Below are 23,441 nucleotides of genomic sequence, written 5' to 3'. Positions count from 1 at the left end.
ACATGGCCTACCTGTGTGAGGCCCAGGGTTCTACCCCATCACCACACACACAAGTGGGGGGGTAACATGCAGATCGGGTACCGGCACTCCATCCCAAAAAGGGCACACTAGCGTATTTTGCTGACATGCACGCTTACAGAATTTCCCAGTACTCTTTCTATCTCTTTATTTGCCCATTTGGAACTGTTTCTCATCTAAAGATCATCTCCTCTGGGAATTAAACATACTCTGTGAAAAATAACTTTTACTGACATCCCCCCCCCTGCCCAAAAAAAAAAACCCTTGAGATGAGTTACTGTGAACCCACAGGCAGGCTTTCTCCTGTATCTGCAGCAGGCCAGAGGGATCCATGAAAAGATCAGCTCAGAGCCTGTGCAGACTCTCCACAGCATGAGTTTTGGCCCAGGCATGATCCTGTAGCACCCAGAGAAGGCTTTTGAGGGTGTTCTCCCAGCCCCACTGGAGTTGATGTTTCTTTTTTTCCCAACCACTAAGTTCACCGGTCCACCACCCAGCTCACCCAAGCCTGGCACTGCCTGCTGTGGCTGTGGGCTTTATGATGTGCCTCATAGACTGCTTCCTGCCCTAGCATCTCCTCCCCGGGCTCAACACTGAGAGAAAGGGAAAACTTGAAAGGGATGCAGCACGCAGAAAATGACTAAAAGAAGAGATGCTAGCCTGGAACTTGCTATAAAGCTGAGGTTGACCTTGAGTTCCTGATCCTCCTGCCTCTACTTCCCTAAGTGCTGGGATTACTGGTGTGCACCACCACACCTGCTTTGATTCCTCTTCTTTGTATAATGAAGATAACAACATATTTGCAGAGCAGTCTGTGAAGGTTGCCTGAGAGAACTGGAAGGGCGTCACATGTTCTGAACATCGTTCAGAACATCTACACCACCATGATCATGATCACGGCAGGCACACTCTACTGACCAGCTCTAGGTCTTACCACTTCTCACACCCAGTGACTATTAACAGTATGTCCTGGCTTGGGTACCCTGGGCACCACAGACCGCCCTTCTAGAAGCAATGAGACACCCCACATGCAGAGAGTTCATCGCTAAGCAAGGGTTACACCTCTTACAGCATTTTTATGGACAGTACTGAAGCATACGGTCAATAACCATAACACAGTGGAGTATCCTCTCCCTCCATCCCTTCTCAGAGGTAAACCTCCCCCAGTTTCTCCAGCCTTTCCTCACTGGCAACTCTCATTTCATAGTTACTTAGCCAGCCTATAGATATGAATTAAAGACCCCCTCCTTTAAGAAACCCATATGTCTTCGTAATACTTAACAAACTGTCAGTTGGAAGTTTCTGGACCTTTTTCTATACTGTGATGGTTTATCAACACACTGTTATTCTCTTGTGTCAAAATCCCGGGCTTTGGGGCCGTGTAGAAACCTTGGGAATCTCTCATGAGGTTCCTGTCTGTTCACCTACCTGCAAAAGTCAAGCCAGAGTGAGCCCTCCTGGTCACCACACACATTTCCCTGGTTGCTTCCTGCTTGCTTATGAACTTAATCTGTCACTGAACCATTGGTCATTGTGAGGTAGTAGAAGGTCCAAGCTCTTATCTAAATTCCAGTTTCCTTTTGACATTTCAGTGCCTCTAACCAGGTTAGGATGCCCTGTTTTCCTAAATGAACTCTGTGCAAGCATAAGCACAATCCTAAGAGAGGGTGGGAAGGGGCTTGTTAATGTGCACATTTGTCAAGTCTTAAACTTTTTTCTTACTGGAAAGTCAACCTTATGAGTATTAATCTGCATAATTGAAATCCAGGCCTTTGTTAGGTTGTTAAACTTGTAATGTTTCAGAAAGGAACACAAAGACAACCAATCAGGGATGGGGTGCATAGACACCTGGGGCTGCTTTGGGACTGTAGCATATTGTATCCTTGAAGTGGAGTTCAGAGGTTCCAAAGGCAATTTTAGTGGCTGCTTAATGAACTGGGCCTTTGAGCATATCAGAGTTGTAGGCACAGCTAGAGGACAGGGAGGGAGTCTTTTAAAGGAACCCTTCTGTTCTTAAAGGGCCCAGTTCATTTTAAACACAAGAATGTAAACAGTGGTGTAATTAACCAGGCTCTTAGTATTGGTAGCTACTCATTCCTGTTAAAGAGCTAAACCAGATAAAGACAGGGAAGAATGAGGAAGCAGCAACAAGTGCATTCCAGAGACCACGCCCTTCAGAGCCTGGGAGCTGGTGTATGCCTATCATCTGGTGGGCAGGGAATTTTCTTACACACAAAAAGAATAGATTTCCCATAGTATAGATAACCTTCAATACATCAGTGGATTGTATCCTGCCTCTTGTCATTCAGGTGCCAATTTTCTTAGTTACCTAACACTATGCACTTACTGTATGCATCTCAAATTCTTATTTATTTGGGACAGAATCGTACTATGACTGTGTAGCCCAAGCTAGTCTCTTACTCTCTTTTAAAAAATTTCCTTGACACTCCCATGCATGTATAATGGATTTTGGTCATCCCTCCCCCCATTACCCTCTTTCATCCCATACCCACTGAACCTTTGTTCTTCTCAGTTAGTCCTTCCGTTTGTTTTTTCTTGTTTTTGTTACCCACCCTGCTCGTTTTGAACTCGTGGTTCTCCTGCGGTAGCCTCCTGTGCAGAGATCGCAAGTGCCTTCCGTACACGTACACGTTCGCACAGTTAGACATTCTGTTTTGACTTGTCCCTTTTCTTTACCACACTTACATTCCAGAATCGCTTCATGTGTGGTACCAATGCATGAAGGTCCTTGTGCTTTTGTCCAAGTCTGTATCCGTGCAAGTCACCGATCGCTCTAAGCCTGAAGGATTCACAATTCTCTGCGCTCTTTTCACATAAGACTCATCACATCTTCCTAATCGCCTCTGGCCAGAAAATAAGTAAGATCTTTTTTGTTTTGTTGTTTTCTGGCACATTCTTCTCCCTGCCTGCACCTGGGGTCTCCAATATGCACTCAGTTTAGCAAGAGACAACTACTCTGTGGTTTAGCAGAGGCCTCATATTTGGGCTGGAGAAGTAAAGTGATGGCAGTGTTCACCTGCATTTGGTTCACAACAGTTATTTATTTAGTAGGTGTTAAAGATACTGGCCGAGGCCCAGCATGGTGGCATATGCCGGGCAGGTCTCTGTGAGATCGAGGCTAACCTGGTCTACATAGCAAGTTTCAGGCCCCAGCTGCTACAGGGATACCCTGCCTCAAAAAAACAAAGCAACCCCCCCCCCCCCCACCGCCACGTCCCCTGCCCTCCCCCCAAAAAGATTGGCCAAGATGATGATTAAAGTATTTAGATTCCATGGGCTTTGTTTGTTCACATTGGTTACGCCTCTTTCTTTTGTTTTTGAAACAGGGTTTCACTATATAGCCCTGGCTGACCTGGAACTCACTATAGACCAGACTGGCCTGGAACTTGCAGAGATTGACCTGCCTCTGCCTCCTGAGTGCAGGGATGAAAGGCATGTACCAGCATACCTGTCCAAGCCTCTTTCTTTAAATCTTACCTGGAGACTGACCAGTTCTTGGAGCCAGGGTTCAACTGTCAGGGGGAAAAAATGTGGTTTTGTTGCTGTTGGAGTTGGTGTTGATGTTGTTACTGTTTTAGATTTAATGTTATTTGGGGGAGGGGGTCTGTGCTATATGTGTGGGGGTGCCCAGCTACCTGGTAAGGGTTCTGGAACTGAACCTGGGTCCTCTAGAAAAGTAGGAAGCACTCTCAACCACTAAGCCTTCCCTCCAGCCCTGAACGGTAACAGTCTGTAGGTTGTAGGTAATTCTGCCTCCATAGGAAATCAGACTTTAGAGGTGTTTCTTTGTTTTTGGTTTTTTTTTTTTTTTGGTCTTTTTGAGACAGGGTCTCCCTGTAGCCCCAGCTGTCCTGAAACTCACAATGTAGACCAGGCTGGCCTTGAACTCACAGAGATCCACCTGCCTCTGCCTCCCAAGTGGTGAGATTAAAGGCGTGCGCCACCATGCCTGACTTTAGATTTATTATTTTTTAATGTGCATGTGTGTGGGGTGCTGGCCAGGGGGGACCTCTGTCATTGTCAGGAATGCCATCTACCTCCTTTGAGGCAGATCTCTTCTTGGCCTGGAACTCCTCAATTAGCTAGAAAGGCTAGCCAGTGAGTCCCAGGGAGCTGTGAGTCCTGGGGAACTGCGTGAGTGCTGGGATCAGTCAGGTTCTCCAGCCTTCTTCACACCCTGTCCCAGCTGAGCCTGCGCCCAGAAGCAGTTGGGTGGTTTTTGGTTTTGTTTTTAATTTGTTTGTTTGAGTGTATTTGCACATGGAAGAGGGTGTTTGTCCAGTGTCTTCCTCTGTTCTCTACCTATTGCTTTGAGGCACAGTCTCTCCACATCTGAGTTTAGGTTGGAAGTTAGCAAGCCCTGGTGATGGCTCCTGTCTCTGCCCTAACCCTAAACCCTCCCAAGTCAGAGCTGTAGGGACTTACAGGACACCCTGCTGGTTATGTGGGTGCCAGTCCCCATGATTGTGCTGCAAGCACTCTTAACCACAGATCCATCTCTCCCAGTATAAGCAGATTCTTTAGTTTTATGTTCCTGTTACTAGGGTACTTTGCTTCATAAGCCCACCACATAGGTTTTCTGGACCTTAGATTAGGAAACAAACTGGCAAAAGAAAACATCTATTTGTACCGTTAGACAGGAAAGGGAAGGAACTCCAGGGTTCTTGCTGCTACTGCCCTTTTTTTTTTTTCTCTTTTTGAGACAGGGTCTCCCTGTAGCCGCAGCTGGCCTGGAACTTGCAATGTAGACCAGGCTGGCCTTGAACTCACAAAGATCTGCCTGCTTCTGCCTCCCAAGTGCTGGAACTAAAGGCATGGGCTGAGCTTCTCTACTGCCTTTTAGTAACAGTATGTCACAGTTTTATAGAAAAGATGAAACAAATCCCAGGAAATCTGCATATGCCAATTTAGCTATGAGATAGGCTGTCAGAACCCTGAAATCTCTTCCTGTCAGGCAATTTCCTCCTGGCTCTAGCCTGGGCTTTAGCCTTTCCCTTCCTTCAGTCTGAGATTCCTGGGGAAATTTAATTCTTTGGGGCCCATTGTTTCAATAATCTGATAATGGAAAGGAGGGGCACAGCTGTCTCTAGAATGTGTCCTCTCCTGACAGGGTCCTGGTTACACATCCACCTCCACAGGTGAGCTCTGTGACCTTGAACTAGTCACTAAAATTTTCCAAGCCTGTTTCTTCAAATCTATAAAACGGAAATACTAGGTTCTAGGATTTAAGGAGAGATGTGAGATACAATGCATATAACGTACACAAAATACATTTGTTCTTATTTCCCAGCCCATACTAACAGAATTTTAAAGTAGAATTTTGATTAGTAAGCATACTGTTTTAAAACTTTTTTTTCAAAATTTAGCAATATCTTAGATGGCCTTTCAAATAAGTGCAAACCCATCAAGTGGGTGTCTCAGTTTTCCTACTTCTCCTGATAATGGATATCTCTGTGTCCTATCCTCATCCCTGTCCTTGTCCCCCCGCCCTGTATTTAGTTTTTATAAAGTTCAATTAGCCTTCCTGATATTTCTCTGTGGACCTTTATGTGTTAATGTAGAGCACATCTCTAGAAATAACATTGCTGAACCTGGGAGATGAACATTTAAACCTTTTAATTCTTTGCTTTCCCAAGCAGAATGAGCCTCCTGTTTTCAGTGAAGTGATAATAACCATGGCTGGCAGTTACTCTGTGGAGGAAATAGCAGGCAGGCAGGCAGAGGAAAGGGGCTTTCTACAGACCAGCAGCAATGACAGGACATCTCACTCTGTGCGATTTAGTCTCACCCACTTGTGTCTTCAGAGGCTGGGGCAGGAGGACAGAGACAAAGCATGCTCTGTGTCTGCCTGGGACTTTTTGACATCAACCACACATTAATTTTAAATGGCATTCTCTTGGTTTGGAAACTCAGAATATTCTGGCTGTGCTCAGATGTATGTTCAATGTCCTGCATCTAAGAGGGTGGGGAAGCAGGAGGATATCCTGCTAGGGTGGGGTGGTGACTGTCATTGTTGCAGTAAAGAGCCCCAAAGTACACACAATTGAATAAGCTAGTTTGTTTTGCTGTTGTTTCTTCAAGACAGGGTTTCATGTAGCCCAGGATGATTCTCTTGCCTCTACCTTTCAAGTGCTGAGATCACACTTGGAGCCACCATGCTGACTTTTTCTAATTTTATTGTGTGTGTGAGTGACTGTGTGAATGTGGACACACATGATGGTTAGAATACACAACGGAGTCAGTTCCTGTCTCCCCCTTTGTTTTTGAGGCAGGGCCCTGCCTTTTTGCCGCTTTACCATGTACTCCAGCTTGAGTTGGCCCTCAAACTTCTGGATAATTCTCCCGTCTCTGCCTCCCATTTTGCCAAAGAAGTGCTGGTATTACATGGGCCAGAAGTGCTGGCCTTATGCATGGGTTCTAGGGATTCAGACTCAGGTTCTGGGGATTCAGACTCAGGTCACTGGGCTTACAGGCAAGTACTTTTATCCACTGTTAATTTACGTTCTCCAGAGAATATGGGGAAACAATAAAACTTTTCAATCTGTGACATTTTACTCTTTTACTCAAGTAGGTCCTTACTAACTGCTGAAGATTGCCACCTTTCAGTCTGAGCTCTTTCCTGTCTAGCGGCATACAGAATGCTACCACAAGTTAGTGTCTTTTTTGTTGTGTACATAAAGACAGGTAAATTTCTTGTAAAGTGTTCTAGGAACTTTTTCACGTGTCTGTTTATTTGCTCAGAATTCCACAACATCAGACTTTACCAGAGAGGGGATGACAGAGCTGCTGGCTTCCCACAGCTCGTCTCCTCTTTCTGAGTCTATACAGACAAGCATGCACACTGACAGTTACTTGTAAGTGATCTCATTCATTCTCAGTGGATACATCAAGGGTCAGTAGGCCACAGCCAGCCTGGAGACAAAGGGAAAGCCATCACAGCAGAAGGGAATGGATGAGGTAGGAGCCCAGTGCAGCTCCGCTCAGGAACGGCTCATTTGCCCGGAGACCATTACTGTGGTACATGTGTTATGTGTGCTCTGTATATTCTTTGGTTCTGATCAGTTCCCTTGCTCACTGTCAGTCTCTTTATAGCTCATTACTGAGAAGTTTTCAAGGTTTGCTCTGCTTTCAAAGGACTAGAACCTTTGCAGAGTTAGGTTGACATTTTCCCTTTAAAAGTCAAGGAAATGTGCTGAGCTGTAAGTCACTGGGTTGACTATATAGTTGTCAAGTTCATGTGGTCTTGATCACTGTAAATTGCAGCACTTGGTAGTAATGAGCTAACTTTTGTGAAGTAGCTTCTGTGGCAGACATAGACCCAGGGGATCAGAGTTTACAGTTTGATAAAGAAGAGAGAGATGAATGGTGGCCACCGTACTGGTTACTTCCTGTCACCGTAACCAAATACCACATGTGTCCGTACATACATACGTAAGTAAATAAGTAAAGGAAAGGGTTTATTTGGCAGAGGAATGCAGTCCCTTATGGAGGGAACGACAGTGTGAGTGCCAGTGCTCACCTGGCTTTCCCTCTCCCTCCTGTTATTTGTGGTTGTCATTTGGGTTTTTTCAGTCGTTGTTTTTGTGTTTTTAGGTGAGATCTCACTATGTAGTACTTGCTGGAACTCATTATGCAGAGTAGGCTGGCCTCAAACTCATATTCACCTGCCTCTGCCACCATGCCCAGCTCCCTTTCCACTTCTTATTTAGTCTGGAACCCTAGACCATGGGTGGCACTACCTTTATTCAGGGTATATCTACCTTCCTCAGTTAAATTTCTGGGGAAACACCCAGAAGGACACGGAAGGTATATCTCATTGGTACCCTAGAGGTTAACAGTTGAAATTGGCCAACACAAATCCACCCCTTGGCTGTCATCTTGACACCCAAACACGTCAACATTCTACCTTGGGTTCCCTAAGTAAGCTCATGACCGTCTCAATGCAAAATATATTGGTCTTCTGCCTCTTTGTCTGCCAAGATGTAACCAAGCAGCCTTTCATGCCACCACAACAGGAGCCGGTTCCACAGCGATGCCATTGCCATGATGACATCCACCCTCAAGCTGTGAGCCAAAAAGAAGTCCTCCCTTAAGTTGCTTCTTGTTGGGTATTTGGTCACAGTAACTAGAAAAGTGACTAATACAGGTGCTGTGATCGAGGTATGCGAAGGCTGTTAGAATTGTGAGGATGGATATTTGGTGTATCGTGGATTTTTTAAGAGAGCAGCAGGCCTTCTTGGACATTTTTAACTAGTACTGTTCCAAGCAAGAAACTAAAAATTCATTAGTTCAGCTTGGTTAACCAAAAAAGAAGTGTACTTTCAGATAATAGGGAGAGTTTAGTTTTACTTTTAAACTTGTTTTCCATTTTAATGATGATTCCCAGTATTGTATTAAAAAGTTGGCACAAGGGCTTGCTGCAAAAGGCTCAGTAGGTAAAGGCGCATGCCCCCTAACCTGGGAACTGGCTCTCAAAAAGAAAAAATATATACTTGCCTAACACAGATAGCACTTATGAAAAATTAGGAATGCCTGATAAATGAGTCAGATGAGTTCTGTATTGGGCACCAGACAGATGGGGCATAGCAAACAGCTTCCTCACTTAGGGACCTTGTAATTCTGGAGGAGCTTTGAAAGTGATAGCCCCACAAGCAGGGATTCCTTCCTAAAGAACACAGGCCTCTAGGTAAATTTCTTCCCTCACCAAATAATGTGTCTATGACAGAGAAGGTGAGGGACAAATGAAAGTCTTACTAAAATCAGTAATTTAAAAAAAAATGTTCCGAGAAGGGACTGGAGAGATGCTCTGTGGTTAAGTGCACAATGCTCTTCCAGAGGACCTGAACCTGGTTCCCAGCATCCATATCAGGCAGCTTACAACTGCCTGTTACTCCAGCTTCTAGGGGATCTGATGTCTCTGGCCTCCACAGGCACCTACATGCTTGTGTGTACACATAAACATTAAAAATAGAATTTTTTAGCTGGGCATGGTGGCGCATGCCTTTAATCCCAGCAGGCAGATCTCTGTGAGTTCAAGGCCAGCCTGGTCTACATAGTGAGTTCCAGGACAGCTGGGGCTACAGGGAGACCCTGTCTCAAAAAGACCAAAAAAAAAAAAGAAAAGAATTTTAGAAAATGCTACAAGAAAGTCCTTCCTTTTCCTCCCTCTGGTAATTCTCAGTAAAGCACAGATCCCTGACTTTCCTGAAATGCTCATCTCTGGCACAGCGCTCCGATTACTCATGTGTTCTCCTGTGCAGTGCTCTTACACATCCCGTTTCCTAGATCCTGTAGGATTACCTTATAGATAGGGTCTTTTTAGTACAGGTATCCCATGGGCACGGTGCCACATGACTGTAATCCAGCTGTCAGGAAACAGAGTCAGGACTTTATCATGAATTCAAGGCCAGCCTAAGCTATTTAATGAGACCCTGTCTTGAAAAGCAAAAGACTGGGATCACAGCTCTGTGATGAGTACTAGCCTTGCACAAGACCCATGGTTTGATCACAGCTCCGCCCCCCCAAAAGTGTATATTTTTGAATTATATATGTTGCCATGGCCTGCAAAAGCAGAAAAAAAATGTGTTTTCAAAATAATCCTCTTGCCATCTATTCATCCTAAAGTAACATTTTTTGTTATTTGTTCTTGAAGGTCTAACGGGTCTTTTCTAACTTTTTAAAAAATATTTTATTTATTTTATGTGTATGAGTATATTGCCTACATTGTAGGTAAGTGCACCCGTGTCATGCAGTGAATGCCCACAGAGGACAGAAGAGGCCATCGGATCCCCTGGAACTGGAGTTAACGGACAGTTTTTAGCTGCCATGTGGGTGCTAGAATTTGAACGTGGGTCTTCTTCAAGAACAACCAGTGTTCTTAACCACTGAGCCATCTCTCCAGCCCCTCTAACTTGGTTAGAAAGTCAAGCTCATGGTTTGGAGATGGCGTTGGACTAGACCAAACATGCCGGTTGATCGACCATACAATGTAACGGGGAAAGGCACAAGTTCTGGAACCCACAGCCTGTGTTCCCAGCAGTGTGGCCCTGGCCTGTCACTATAAAGAAATTGCTAAGCCCTTGATTAGTAGTCACCATTTCTCAGATATAGGTGACTACAGCAGTATTTAGCTCTTAAGTATGTTCTGTGGATGAAGTCTGTGAAGTGTATTGTACAGAGTACACACGGGGATATTTTCATTCACGTGTGAAAGCAGAGGGTGTACTTTAACTGGCAGATAAAACAGTTCTGAGTGACAAGAAGAGAAGGGGGTCCATTCACACGAGACCAGTACCGTGCCTTCTGAATCAGAGCAGCGTGCAGCAGAACGAGGCTGAGCACATGTTCCTGTGCTGTTTGTATGACATAAAACCAGTGCTTTTTGAAAACACAGCTTCTGTTAAATATCCAGACTTGATTGCAGTTAAGCAATGCAGGCTGCCAGTGGGCTGCCAGATACTTTGAACTAAGTTCAGTCCACCCAGACCTGGGAAAACTAACCCTCGTCCCTGTACCTACAGGTCACAGAAAGGAAGGGGGTAAACAAGCCCCCATGTGATGAGAAAGAATAGACAGCTGTAGTGACCTAAGCCCAGAGGGACAGCCTTCTCCCTGCTCTGCTATGGGGTCCCCTTTCCCCATCCACTGGAAGCAGAGCCTGCTGAAATCTTGATTGAAATGGATGGCTCCTTGGCATGGAGCAGCTGGGCCACGGAAAGAGTGGGACCATGGGAACAGTGACTGGCAAGAGGGTGACAGAAGGGGGTTGGGAACAGGGGACTTGAGACCAGCCAGCTTTAGCAGTCTGCTCAGCAAACTTCCTTTGTGGGCCTGTATTCGCTTTCACTCAGGTTTAAACTGCTGTGTTGGGAGAGAAATACCTGGTGAGACAGTAGAAGTCGCTTAACTGGCCAGATAGAGACCTGCATTCAGGCTAAAGTAGGAATGCCCCACAGGGGTGTGAAATGCCTATGTAACCAGTAAAGGGAAGTGACCTGGCGGAGAGACCTGGGGGTGCAGGAGAGGAGGGGCTGCTCTGACAGCCTCCCTGCCTCACATCCTGCTTCTCTCACTGTCTGAGAATGGCCAGATCTTTGGCTTTGTGTTTGATTCCCCAGAATGGGAAGAAGCTGATGTTAATGTCTCCACATAAATAGCACTGGACACAGCATGGGTACAGTGTGCATGAGCTACTACCCTTCCCATGCTGCTGCCACCTTTACATTCTTCATTGTTTATATTGTTACTTGGAATTAGCAACTCGGTTCAATTCCCAGCATCCGCATGGCAGCTAACAGCCATCTGTAACACCAGTTCCTGAGGATCTGACGCCCTCTTCTGACATTCTCGGGCATTGTATGACACAGGTCCACCTTCCTACATGCAGGTAATACACTTGTACACATAAAAATTAAAATACAGGGGCTGGAGAGATGGCTCAACGGTTAAGAACACTGGTTGTTCTTGCAGAAGACCCAGGTTTGAATCCCAGCACCCACATGGCAGCTAACAACTGTCTGAACTCCAGTCCCAAGGGATCTGACAGCCTCTTCTGACCTCCAAGGGCATTGCACGACACGGGTGTACTTACCTACATGCAGGCAATACACTCATACACATAAAATAATAAATAAAATATTTTTTAAAAATTAAAATACATTTTTTTAAAAGAATGCATTGCTGGGCTGCAGCAAGGCCTCAGTAGATAAGAGCATTTGCTGTGTAAGCATGAGGACCTGAATTCAGATCCCAGTACCCACATTAAAAGTTGGTCATAAGCCGGGCCTGGTGGTGCATGCCTGTAGTCCCAGCACTTGGGAGGCAGAGGCAGGCGGATCTCTGTGAGTTTATTTTGATATATCACAGTGAAAGATTTATCGTCCTCTTTTTTTTTTTTTTTAAAAAAAAAAAAAAAAAAAAAAAAAAAAAAAAAAAAAAAGTTGGTCATAGCCAGGAATGGACCTGTAACCCTAGTGCTGGGGCTCGGGGGTGGAGACAAGACGATTGCTAGAACTTGCTGGCCACTGTCCTAGTTCCAGTTTCAATGAAACACTTTATCTCAGAGGAATCTGAGTTTTGCTTATGTACAACACTGGGTTGGGGAAGTGGTAAGGGGTGAATTGGAAGACATAGGGAAAGTAGGGAAAGGAATTAGTTAATATGCAACAGTAAATGCTTTTTTTTTCTAATTATTGTAAGAAACTGTAGTCTTTTTAAATATTATTTTTGTTTATTTTTTTATGTATATGAGTGTATTGCCTGCATTGTATGTGAGACCTCCTGTGCCGTACAATGCCACAGAGGTCAGAAGAGAACTTCGGATTCCCCTGGAACTGGAGTTAAGGATGGTTCATGTGGGTGCTGGGAACTGAACCCGGATCCTCTACAAGAGCAGTCAGTGCTCTTAACTGCTAAGCCATCTCTCTGCCACCACCACTCCCCCCCACCCTTTTTTGATGAGTTGGGTTTGATAAGTTTTGTATGTGTACTCTGGAATAGAAAGCAAAGCAGTAGATTGATGTGTTGTCCTAAGTAACTGACGAGAAAGAAATGCCATGGTCTACGATGGCTAGACCCGAGCCTAACCTTGATTTCTCCTCGTGCACCCAGCATTTAGTGCAGTTGGTTCCCTTAGGCCGAACCTAGACATTACTGTGGTGATATGTGCCTCTGTGACCTCAATGCAGTCTTACCTGCACATAAACACACATGCGCAGACGCGGACACACGCATGCACACTCTCAAAATGACGTCATAGGTAACTTTGTGATGTGCATTAGATAGGATTACAGCAGATAAGGTAAAAACCCAAAGTCATAAGGATTGCATGGGAAGTTAAAATTTTTTTTTGGTCTTTTTGAGACAGGGTCTCCCTGTAGCCCCAGCTGGCCTGGAACTGCTGTGTAGACCAGGCTGGCCCCCAAACTCATACAGATCCACCTGCCTCTGCCTCTACTAGGATTGAAGCCCTGAGCTACCACACCCCAGCCGCTAAAATATTTTTTTACATAAATAAATATTACAGGCAGAGGCATGCAGATCTCTATGAGTTCGAGGCCAGCCTGCCTGGTCTACATAGCAAGTTCCAGGCCAGCAGGGGCTACAGGGAGACAAAAAAAAAAAACCCAAAAAAGCTAATAGCTTTGTTTGTAAGGATCCCAGAAAACATCTGGGAAGGAAGTGAGGCCATACTCAAAAGATCATGTGCACTTACCTTGCTTCACTAACACCAAAAGAGCGTATCCTAATAGCCAGTCCTTACAGCAGGGGCCTTTGGCAGCCTGACTTCCGAAGGGTTTGCTTAGTAGACTTGGACCAGCTCATTGCTGTGTCCAGATGGGGGGTGATCGCTAATAGGAGGATTTAATTGTTTTGTTTCAGTTTTTTCCCTATAAAATGCTTCTCAGTGTCAGGGTCTTCCATGTCATGGCTGATAATTCTCATGGCCAAAATTTCATCTTCCAAGAAAGCTAATGACTTACCAATACTCTGTCCCCGAGTTTGTTATAATAAGTAGAGTATGCTAAAAACCATAGCCAGACCCCTGCTGCACTCTTGACTCTCTCACACCACAACCCATAATAGGGCATCATCTGTGCAGGGGCACAGGTTTATGGTGTATGGACAGAACCCTGCATGTGACAAGAGACCTGGGCTCCTATTTCAGTTCAGACACTGTAAAAGTAACTGTACAGTAACTAGGGTATTTTAGACCTTGGTGCCCTTATGCATATTTTTATTCCAACAGAGAAAAATGACCTGTTGTTTATTTCCCTTTTCTGAAGGCACAATGGCATGTATTTCCTCATTTATTAACTACAAGTGGTGGACTGTCTGCTTATCCTGTGCTAGGCAACCAAGAGTTAAGAGCTTAACCACCCAGGAGAGAACTTCATAGTGATTGGCTTGGGGAGGGTGTAGAAAGCAGTGGGAAGCTGAGAACTCCTTCCCAGACTGGGAAGGATACAAGGAAGTGTCACTCTAAATAGAATCCACTGAAGAGCTAAGCCAGGTGAGACCTGAATGGAAGAGGTAGGCACAGCCACACAAAGGGAGCGACTGACCTAGACCACTGGGAACACCAGAAGAAATCTAGAACTTTTTAGGATGCCTCTTGAAGTTCAGACATGCTTGGTTGGGGGGGGGCGGGGCAGGAGCCTCACAGAACGTCTTAAAGAGGGTGTATGATGAGACCAAATTGTGATTTTTGTTTTTTGTTTTTTTTTTAAGTTCTGGCTTCAGGGTGGCCGTCAGGAGGACCCCAGGAGGCCTCCCCATCATTGGTGGTCAGATCAGAGTGCATGCTGAGATTGAATCAGTAAGGTCCAAGGGAAAGCGGGGCGAGATGACAACCTCAGGCTTAGGCAGCCGAGTTAAAGGGGCATTGTCTTAGTTTGTTTCTCCATTGCTGTGACAAAACACTCTGACCATTACCAACTTGGAGAAGAAAAGGTTTATTTGTCTTACATCTCCCAGGTCGCAGTTCATCAGGGAGCCCAAGGTAGGAACTCAGGTCAGGAACCTGGAGGCAGGAGCTGGAGCACAGGCCATGGAGGATCACTGCTTACTGGTTTGCTCCCTGGCCCCTGCTCAGCCTGCCTTCTTATGCAACACAGGCCCACCTGCCCAGAGGTGGTACCACTCGCAGTGGGTTGGGACCTCCCACATCACTCATCAAGAAGATGCCCCTCAGACATGGCCACAGGCCAGTCGAATAGAGGCAATTCCCTGATTGAGGCTCCCTCAACCCAGGTGTGTCAAGTTGACACTAAAGCTATCCAGCACAGGCGTCTTTACTGAAGTCTGGAACGAAAGCAGGCAGTATATTTACTTTGAATCATGTTGAGCATGGTATTACAATGCCATATTTCCAAATAGAACTTTCTAGGAGGCAAACACTGATTTGAAGTTCTTACAGACTTTCCTTGGATAGGCACCTCACCTCTTAGCCTGCTCCCTCACAGACTTTTCAGATGTGTACTGTTCTCTACAAGTCATCCAAAGGTTCAGGAGAAAGGATAAAGGGTTTTAGGGGTTCTGTACAGTGGGGGGTTCTGATTAGTCCTAGACAAAAAGGCTGGGCCTCTCTTGCCTTTTCCCTGAGCCTCGCACACTCTGTGTAGTCAGAGCCCCTTTTGTCCAGGCTATAACTTCTCCTTAGAACTGTATTTTATCCCTTTCCCCCCAACCCCTGAGTTCCTGTCTTTCTCTTATCCCTCCTGTTAGCTTGAGCAGGGTGTGCATGGCAGGGACGATACAGCCCTTAAAACCAGGGTACGCTACTTGGATTCTTCTTGCTCCTTTTGAGCGTTAGTCCTGAGCAAGGTGTAGGCCATGGAAAACCTCCTTCTGGAGCTTTGTCTTTTTCCCAAGACCATACTAACAAGTAAAGAGAAAACTGCCCCCGGGGGGGGTGAGGAGCAGGGTAGGAGAGTTTTTCAGCCTGCTGCTGTCTGCTGTAAGAATGCTTCTAGGTATGGGTTTGGCTCTGGTGGTAATTTTGGATATTCACAAAGGAAGAGGGGAGAGAGCCATGCATAGACACGCCAAGAGGTTCATTGAGTGTGACTTCACTGGAGTCTTCAATCCTCTGCTGCTGGCCAGCTCAGCACCTGTGCATTTAGGGGTTATCAAGCACAGTTCTGCTGGGCTACATCTGCAAATGTTTGTGGATAAGTCGTCCCTGAGAATCAGTGTAGCTGTCATGGAAAGTCATACTCAGCATGAAAATGTAGGCTCTGAAAGTCATGAATTCCATCAGTTGGATCAAGAATGAAGTCGGATCTCCCCCCACCACCCATTTTGTGTGCTTTGTGTTGTGGGATACAAAACTGCCCCTCCCGCCATGGAATGTTATGCTGACACCCAAGATAGTCACAACCTCTCATGATTGAATATCCCACTATCTTCTGGTTGCACCAAAAAATAAACAACTAATGAGTTATTTTTACCTCTTAAAAAATAATTTAACGTGGGGTGTAGTGGTGTGTAACTTTACTCTCTGCACTTGGGAGGCAGATCTCTGTGAGTCTGAGTCCAGCCAGGGCTACCTAGTGAGTCCCAGCCCTACCCCAAAGATAATTTACACTTAAAACTTTACTCTCCCTTTAAAGTGGAGAGTTCCTAAAAAACTGACATTTACAAAATAGCTGATAAAAATATTCCTCTTTATTATAGAAGAAGGATCCAGGGAACACTAAGGGGCATGGTGCATGGTTAGTCAGACCCAGCTCCTTCCTCTTCTACTTCATCAGAGGCTAGACTCTCCAGGCTTATAGTCTGTCCCCTGTCTGAAGCTAGATCTCGAATTTCTGGCTTAGCCACAGCAGCCGCCTCCCCTCTGCTTCCCTCTTCCCTCTTGTTCGTACTTGTGTCTGAGGATGCTCTCTTTCCCCCCGCTGTCTTTTGGCTTCATTTCCACTGTGTCTGGAGTCTGGAGCAGAATCCGCCTGTAGCCTCCCTGATCTGCTCTTGGGCATTGTGGCAGCGGTCGAGGCGGGGGCGGGGGGTGTTGCTTAAAGAGCTGTGTAGCCTGGGTAAGCCCTATGTTGCCTGGGTGCTACCACTCGAACTCCATTATTCATCTCTTTATGGACTAAATACATTAAAGGGACATTCTGATTTCATTTTTCAGGCTTTTTGAGGGAACAGTGAGCCACCCACCCCACCCCCGTTAGTCACCTCCCCTTAGAGACAGCCGGGACCAGAGACTAGTTGCAGTCAAGCAGGCCCCTCTGCCATCTCTGCCAACGGGTATCAGTTGAGCTGCCAATTCTAAGGTCTTCCGCTGTCACAGTGGACCAGATAAGCACAAGCTAGAGATTTGAGTGCTAGGGCCTGAGACTTTCTTGACTTTTGTAAGACTCAGAATGTCTTAAAATAGGCTAGTAGCTAAAATAACAATAATAACAACAATAATAGTTTGCCATTGCTGAGAGTGGTTGTTTGTTTAAAATCCAAGGCCCTGGTCCTGGCAGCAGTTAGTTTCCACTAGCTGGCTCCCACAAGAACAGCTCTAATGGAAAGCATATGGTCCCTTCATGACAAGAATCGCAGGGGTCTATAGGGTGTTCTCAGCCCCTCTGAGGACTTTCCTGAGCCTGGGGCTACAGAAACCTACACATCCCAGGACTTGAAGATGATGCATGAACATGATCATTTTAAAGAAACTTGTGGTACTTTTGTTTCCTTGGCTAAATAGTATCAATCTGTTCCTCAGGTCTCTGGAGCCTTCTTCATTGTCTGTTCCCATCACCAGAGCTTAAAGTGCCCTACTGCAAAGAATGGCGTGAAGGCCAGCCAGGATATAGCAAAGCTGGGTGTTAAGATCCCACGTGCCTGAAGCTGCCCCAGAATTAGGGAGTCCATCACCCCCAAAGAAGCCATGCAGAGCCTCGCATCCCCATGCCCACCTGGTGCTCACTCACGCACAGGCCCTGCTTCCTGGTTGCTCCGTGGAATACCCACAGCGCACACCCACAGCTTGCTGTGCTCAGTGCCCTTCCCTTACTAAAAGCCCTGCCTAGAACCAGCATTTCTGAGTCTGGGTCTGGGAAGGATGAGGGACACAAGTTGCTTGGAAGTAGGAAGGAGAGAAGTGACTCTTGAGCCCCTGCAAAGTCCTGAATGGCAGTTCTTAATGGCTTTATCCAGCTACCCTTTCCTGCCTCCCTTGCTCTCCTGGGACGCATCCTCATTTACTTGATTTCAGGTGTTGACAGGTGAGAAAAGCACGTATCAAGATGGCTTCACAGAGTTCAGACTCATAACTGTTGAGTGGTGGTATTTCTGCTTGTGCTGAGCTCACTAGTGTACTTGCCTCTACTTTTAATGGTTTGCTTCCTAATACACTGAACAGCCTGGCAATTGACCTTCCATCTGGCAGCTGCAGGTTGACCTGAGCTACATAAGGAACTTGTAGACTGGGGAGTCAGAATAAACCGCATCTGTAAATGTTCCTCTGGCATCTTTTGGGAGCCTGACTTTAAGTATGATGTTTGAGATACCTCTATTCTCTGAATTTGTGATGTCCTTGATGTCTTCTGTACATCGAGGTATTTGATCCTGTGCTTCAGAGGACAGAATAGAAAGTGCTTTATCGTGATTTATTTGTTGATAGCAATACTGATAAACGGAGAAGTCTTGGAGTTCTGGTCTGTTGGAGTCCTGCCAGCAACCCACTGTGCTAACAAAGGCTGTGCAGAGGGTCCTTGTGGAATGTCTCCTGCTAGCTTTTTCTCTCCATTCCATCCCTCAGCAGACCACACTCTGTTTCAGCGGGAAATTCCCACTGTTCTTGGGTCCCCAGCTACAGTTGGAGAGACATCACAGTGTTCAGGGCGGAGTCCAGGCCTGTGACCTCAGCTGGCTCAGCAGGCAGCAGATGAGTGTTGCCTTGTTTGTTCTGGACTTACCCGTTCCTTTGCTTAGAGTTTGGGGGAGCAAAGCCAACAGGTTGTTGAAGGAATGAGAGTAATTTGACCTCTGACGTTGGTCTGGGCTTGGGGTTACTGGGTGTTTGTTTTCCATGTGAAAGCAGCTGTTTGGTAACCACTAACTCTTCCTTATTCTTTTCTTGCAGATGAGCTCACAGTGCCTGCACTTTACCCCAGTAGCCCTGAAGTGTGGGCCCCGTACCCTCTGTACCCAGCGGAGTTAGCGCCTGCTCTTCCTCCTCCTGCTTTCACCTATCCCGCTTCACTGCATGCCCAGGTAATTTCTACCCATCGGCCACAACTTCACTTACTCCACCACCAGTCCTTTCAAACCTGGTCCCCCAGAGCACACCATACGACTAACAACTATCCAGCTAACAGATCCACCTTCAAGACATGAATGATCCCTCTACGTCAAGCTGACACCCCTCCGGGACTTACGAGGACCGTCTGACAGCAATGATCCTACCCACTGCCTGATGTTTGCCCCAAAGGACACCTCTCTCTTCCTTAATGATTTCACCCTCATCTCACATGTGAGGACTGGGGCAGGCTTCCCTCCCCAGCTCCCAGCTAGCAAAAGGAGATCACGGGAGCATAGATATGTGTATGCCTGGTATGGAATGGATGTGCGCACTCTAGGCACAAGTCAGTGTGTGTGTGTGTGTGTATGTGTGTGTGTGTGTGTGTGTGTAACTAAGACTTCTGCCCTTTGGTCCACAAGGAGATTAGGTACCGAAGGGGAAGGTTCTGGGAGGAAACCTGTGCTTTTTTATATATGTTACAGGAAAGACAAGGTTGCTTAGTCCCATGTTTAGGAAAGGTGCAATCTACTGTCTAGGATGTAATTACAGGTCAAGAGTAGAAATCTGTGCGCCATAGTTTTCTTGCTTAGTTAAGAATAGCCTGGGTTTTATAAACACACTTCTTGCTTCTCTCCAAAGATGACCGTCTACATACTAACGCTTCCTCTCCCATGGGAAGCGATGGTTCCCTGAGCTTTGCTTAGCATGAGGAGAGGAGACCCACTCTTAAAACTAGCCACTCATTGATTGCCTCTAGAAAGTGCTGATCACTAGCAAATAAATAGGTAGAATATAGATTCTATTTGCATGTATCACTCAGCCTGGCCTTTTAAAAAGTTCCAAGCTATGGGCTGGCGAGATGGCTCAGTGGGCAAAGGCATTTGTTGCCAAGCCTGGTGACCTGAGTTCAATTCCCCCAGATCCACATGGTGGAGCAAACTGACTCCTGCAAGTTGTCCTGTGACCTGCACACAATCAAGCAAACAGTGTTTTTTATGGTCAGGTGGTGTGTGTGTGTTGCCTGCTGTTAGTTTCCAAGGCTGGATGAAACACTTTTGTGTCATACAGAACAATGCTGAGCAGCAGGCAGCCCTGGTGAGGGTTCCCAGCCTCAGGTCAGGAGTGCTGTGGGCTGCACGGCCTTCCACTCTTTGCATCTGAGATACCAGTGCTTCCTGCCTGCATTAGCAACTGGCTTCCTGGGCTGCTCTCCCAGGGCATCGCTCCAGGCAGCTGCTGAGGGAAGTGTCTGGGCCCCAGGATCAAGGCACTGGGGAGGAAAGGGGAAAGCGGTGTGAGTCGTGAAGTTTGGGACAGAAATGGTAGACGATAGTAGTGAGGGGACTTGGCACAGAAAACAAATTAAAGTCAAGGGCAAGACGTGCCTTTTGCTCGTCTACCCACTGTTCATTGTCTGCATCAGTGCTCAGTGACCCCATGACTGGCAGGTAGCAGGCAGGAGAGTGGGTAAGCTGTAAACCTGTGGCTATATTTTGCTGAGTCATGAGTATGCTTGTGTCATCGGTAACTTTGTAGACAACACAGAGCAGCTAAAAGAGCCTTTTGTTCACCCCACGCCTTACCTATAGGTAGTACACCTCCTCTTGCCTTATGGCTCAGGAACAGATCAACTGGCAGTTGAGGTCCTTAGTAGTAAATACCATGAAACTGTGCACAGTTACAGTCTTCTGACAAGTCTGCCTTCCACCACTGCCCTGGACAATCAAGAATTGACAATGTCCAGGAAGGACTGGGGATGCTGCCTGTGGGCCATGACATGGCAGATGAAATCAGGGGTGATTCTGGGGAAATGAAGGGTAAAGGACCTAACAAGGATCTCCTAAGAGATTAGAAAGCCTACACCATTGTAAGGAAGGATGGAGAGACAGTGCAAGATTAGATGACCTCAGCCGTGTGCCTTGCTGGCATGCATCACCCATGTGGCCCCCTTCTCGTGACACTTCCCCAGCCTGGAATCCACTTGACTTAGCCAGCGGCCCCAGATTTGGTGGAACTCTCATCTGATGTTGGTGAGATCCTTGTGTTGGATCTCACTTCTTGTTTGGAGTCATTCCCAGAACAGCCTTGGACTCTGCATCCCAAAGATGCATAAGTAAGTATACCTATTAAATTAATTTGCCCACGTTGGTACTCTACCAGAGTGAACTGGTAGAGGCTTTGTAGATCAGCTGGTCTGGCCCATGGTGCAGATGAGAAAGCAGGTCTGAGAAGATGGAGAGTTGCCCAAAATCATGGTGGCTCTGTCTATCATGACTTAAGTGCAGGTCGATCACCTGCGCAGGCTTGTCTCTAGACACTCCAAGGAGCTGGCTCACCAAAGACTTACTCATAATGGAATTTTGGAGAGGCCTCACTCCAGTGACTCCCTGGAACTCTCTCCTCTAAGTAGATGGGAAATCTGTAAGAGACTTGGAGGTGAAGACAGGGCTTCAGAGAACCCTACTAACTAGAGGGAGAGTAGAGTGGGGTGTTCCCGTAGCAGAGGATTCAGGCTTTGTTTTGGAAGTTTCATGATGTTTTGGAGAGTCTTCTAAATAATTTTGCTTTTCTTAGCAATGCTGTGCTCTGTTTTGAGACATGGATTTTTTTTTTTTTTTTAGGGTTACTGGAGGGAGAGCGGAGTGGGGTGTTCCCCTAGCAGAAGATTCAGGCTTTGTTTTGGAAGTTTCATGATGTTTTGGAGAGTCTTCTAAATAATTTTGCTTTTCTTAGCAATGCTGTGCTCTGTTTTGAGACATGGATTTTTTTTTTTCTTCTAGTGTTTCTCTCCTGAAGCAAAGCCCAACACACCTGTCTTTTGTCCACTTCTCCAGCAAATTAGATTTGTCTCTGGGAATGTGTTTGTCACATATCAACCTACTGCAGACCAGCAGAGGGAGCTCCCATGTTGAATTTGTTCATTAGCCATTCCCCCCTTTTGCAAAAATTATTTCTTGATGATATTTGAGAGATTTCAATAAAAATTTTAATCAGAGCAAAAATGATCTCAAATAGACTGCGGCGTGTTTGTTTTCACGGTGCTACAATTTTGGAGCAAAGGCACTTCTCCCTGGCAGAGGTGTCGGGAGACCTGGGCCTATAGCCCCACTGAGTTGTGTGTTCCACTGGCGACAACTTAGAGCACCTGGAAGACTGGGCCCAGAGCCTCGGCCCCATCGATGCTGCTCCCGTCTGAGCTCCCCAGCCACCCTAAGCTTCATGCTGGAAGATCCTCCAGCCAGCGGGTCATCGGCTACCAGGAGCGCTTGCATCAGCATCAACAGAGCTGACACATCTAGCTAGTGGAAGTCCATTTGCAAGAAGTGAATACGTACTCCCAGTGCGCTTGCTGTGGTCCCAAGGAAGGAGGACCCAGGAAATAGGACTTGGCATTAAAAATGAGTTGGATCATATTTCTAGTGCAATTTCAGCCCTTCAGCTTTTTCAGCTTTAGTTTAAAGGTACTTAATCGCCATCAAATCCTACAGTTTTTTATCTACCATTGATGTACACCTGTGATCCTAGCACTTGGGAGGCAGAGACAGAGGCAGGAAGGTCCAGAGTTCCAAGCTTGCCTAAGCTAGATGTAGAACAGCACACTGTACTGTCTTTATACTTTTAATGATGAAGAGTGGCCCTGTGCAGCCAACATCTGATTCCTGACATTAATTTTCATTGGTGGTGGTGGTCTTTTTTTGAGACAGGGTCTCCCTGTAGCCCCAGCTGTCCTAGAACTCACTATGTAGACCAGGCTGGCCTTGAACTCACAGAGATCGGCCTGCCTCTGCCTCCCAAGTGCTGGGATTAAAGGCGTGTGCCACCACACCTGGCAACATTAATATTTTTAAGTGATTATCTGGTTTACTTTCAAGGATATTCATACTTGAAATTTGCTAAATATGTTGTGTAAGTCACTGGGTAAGGAGAGGTATGTTTCACCTACCACTTTCTGGAAGCTTATACTCTGAACACAATATGCCGACCTTCCTGTCACCCCCTGTTTACACATCTCTGCCTTTTGAGTCCAGGTTAATCTTGTTGCTGCTGGGGCAGAAAGTAGGTGATGTCCTCACTGCATAGTGGAAATCAAACTCCTCCCCCTCCTCTAGAGGCAGGCCCAGTGCTGGGCCCGAAGCCAGCCTGGTTGAAGAAAGGTCCTGATTGCTGCTGCCTCAGGGGACTCATTTACCCTGGGCACCACAGTCCTTTCAAAAGTCACTGGCTGCTGTCCAGTTTGTGCAGGGAACCCTCACCTGTGTAACAGAAACAGAAGCGTCCTAAATTGTAACACAGACTTCTTATGGGCGTGCCCCTTGAGATAGCCCTTGTGACACAATGGAAAATTTTTAAAGGTTAAACCCCAAATAAATTCAGAACTTGTCCATGGGAAAAGAGCCACAGGCAAACATGACAGAAAGATCACAAAAGGACAGACAGATCCAGAACCAGTATGGGTTGTCTGCACTGCGGGACTGTATCCATTGCCAGGGTGCCTGAGCGTTTATTTACTCAGCAGGGTGCAATTTATTTTTCATTTTTTCCATCTATCTGTGTGTGTGTGTATGTGTGTGTGTGTGTCTGTCTGTCTGTCTGTATACATGCACACATGCATGCAGGTACCTATAGAGGCCAGAAGAGGGGATCAGTTCCCCTGGAGCTGGAG

At 46.2% G+C, this 23,441-nt stretch overlaps 1 protein-coding gene across 4 annotated transcripts in view; it reads left to right on the top strand.

Annotated features, from left to right (window-relative positions):
• The window catches only part of Rbpms (RNA binding protein, mRNA processing factor), a 180,729-nt gene that overhangs the window by 155,385 nt on the left and 1,903 nt on the right, over positions 1 to 23,441 (top strand). For 2 of the 4 annotated variants that reach the window (XM_029565286.1, XM_017799091.2), the window contains exons 6-7: positions 18,620 to 18,750; positions 21,559 to 21,707. In XM_029565286.1, coding sequence (XP_029421146.1) covers positions 18,620 to 18,750; positions 21,559 to 21,690 — 263 coding nt within the window. In that variant the 3' untranslated portion in view covers positions 21,691 to 21,707. Of the gene's footprint in view, positions 1 to 18,619; positions 18,751 to 21,558; positions 21,791 to 23,441 lie in introns of those variants that run through there. The other 2 variants (XM_008836893.2, XM_029565285.1) reach the window with 2 other exon arrangements.

Source organism: Nannospalax galili, unplaced genomic scaffold (genome assembly GCF_000622305.1).
Source record: "Nannospalax galili isolate Female #2095 unplaced genomic scaffold, S.galili_v1.0 scaffold2038, whole genome shotgun sequence".
Classification (NCBI taxonomy): Eukaryota; Metazoa; Chordata; class Mammalia; order Rodentia; family Spalacidae; genus Nannospalax; species Nannospalax galili.
This window is presented reverse-complemented; position numbering and strand designations above follow the sequence as displayed.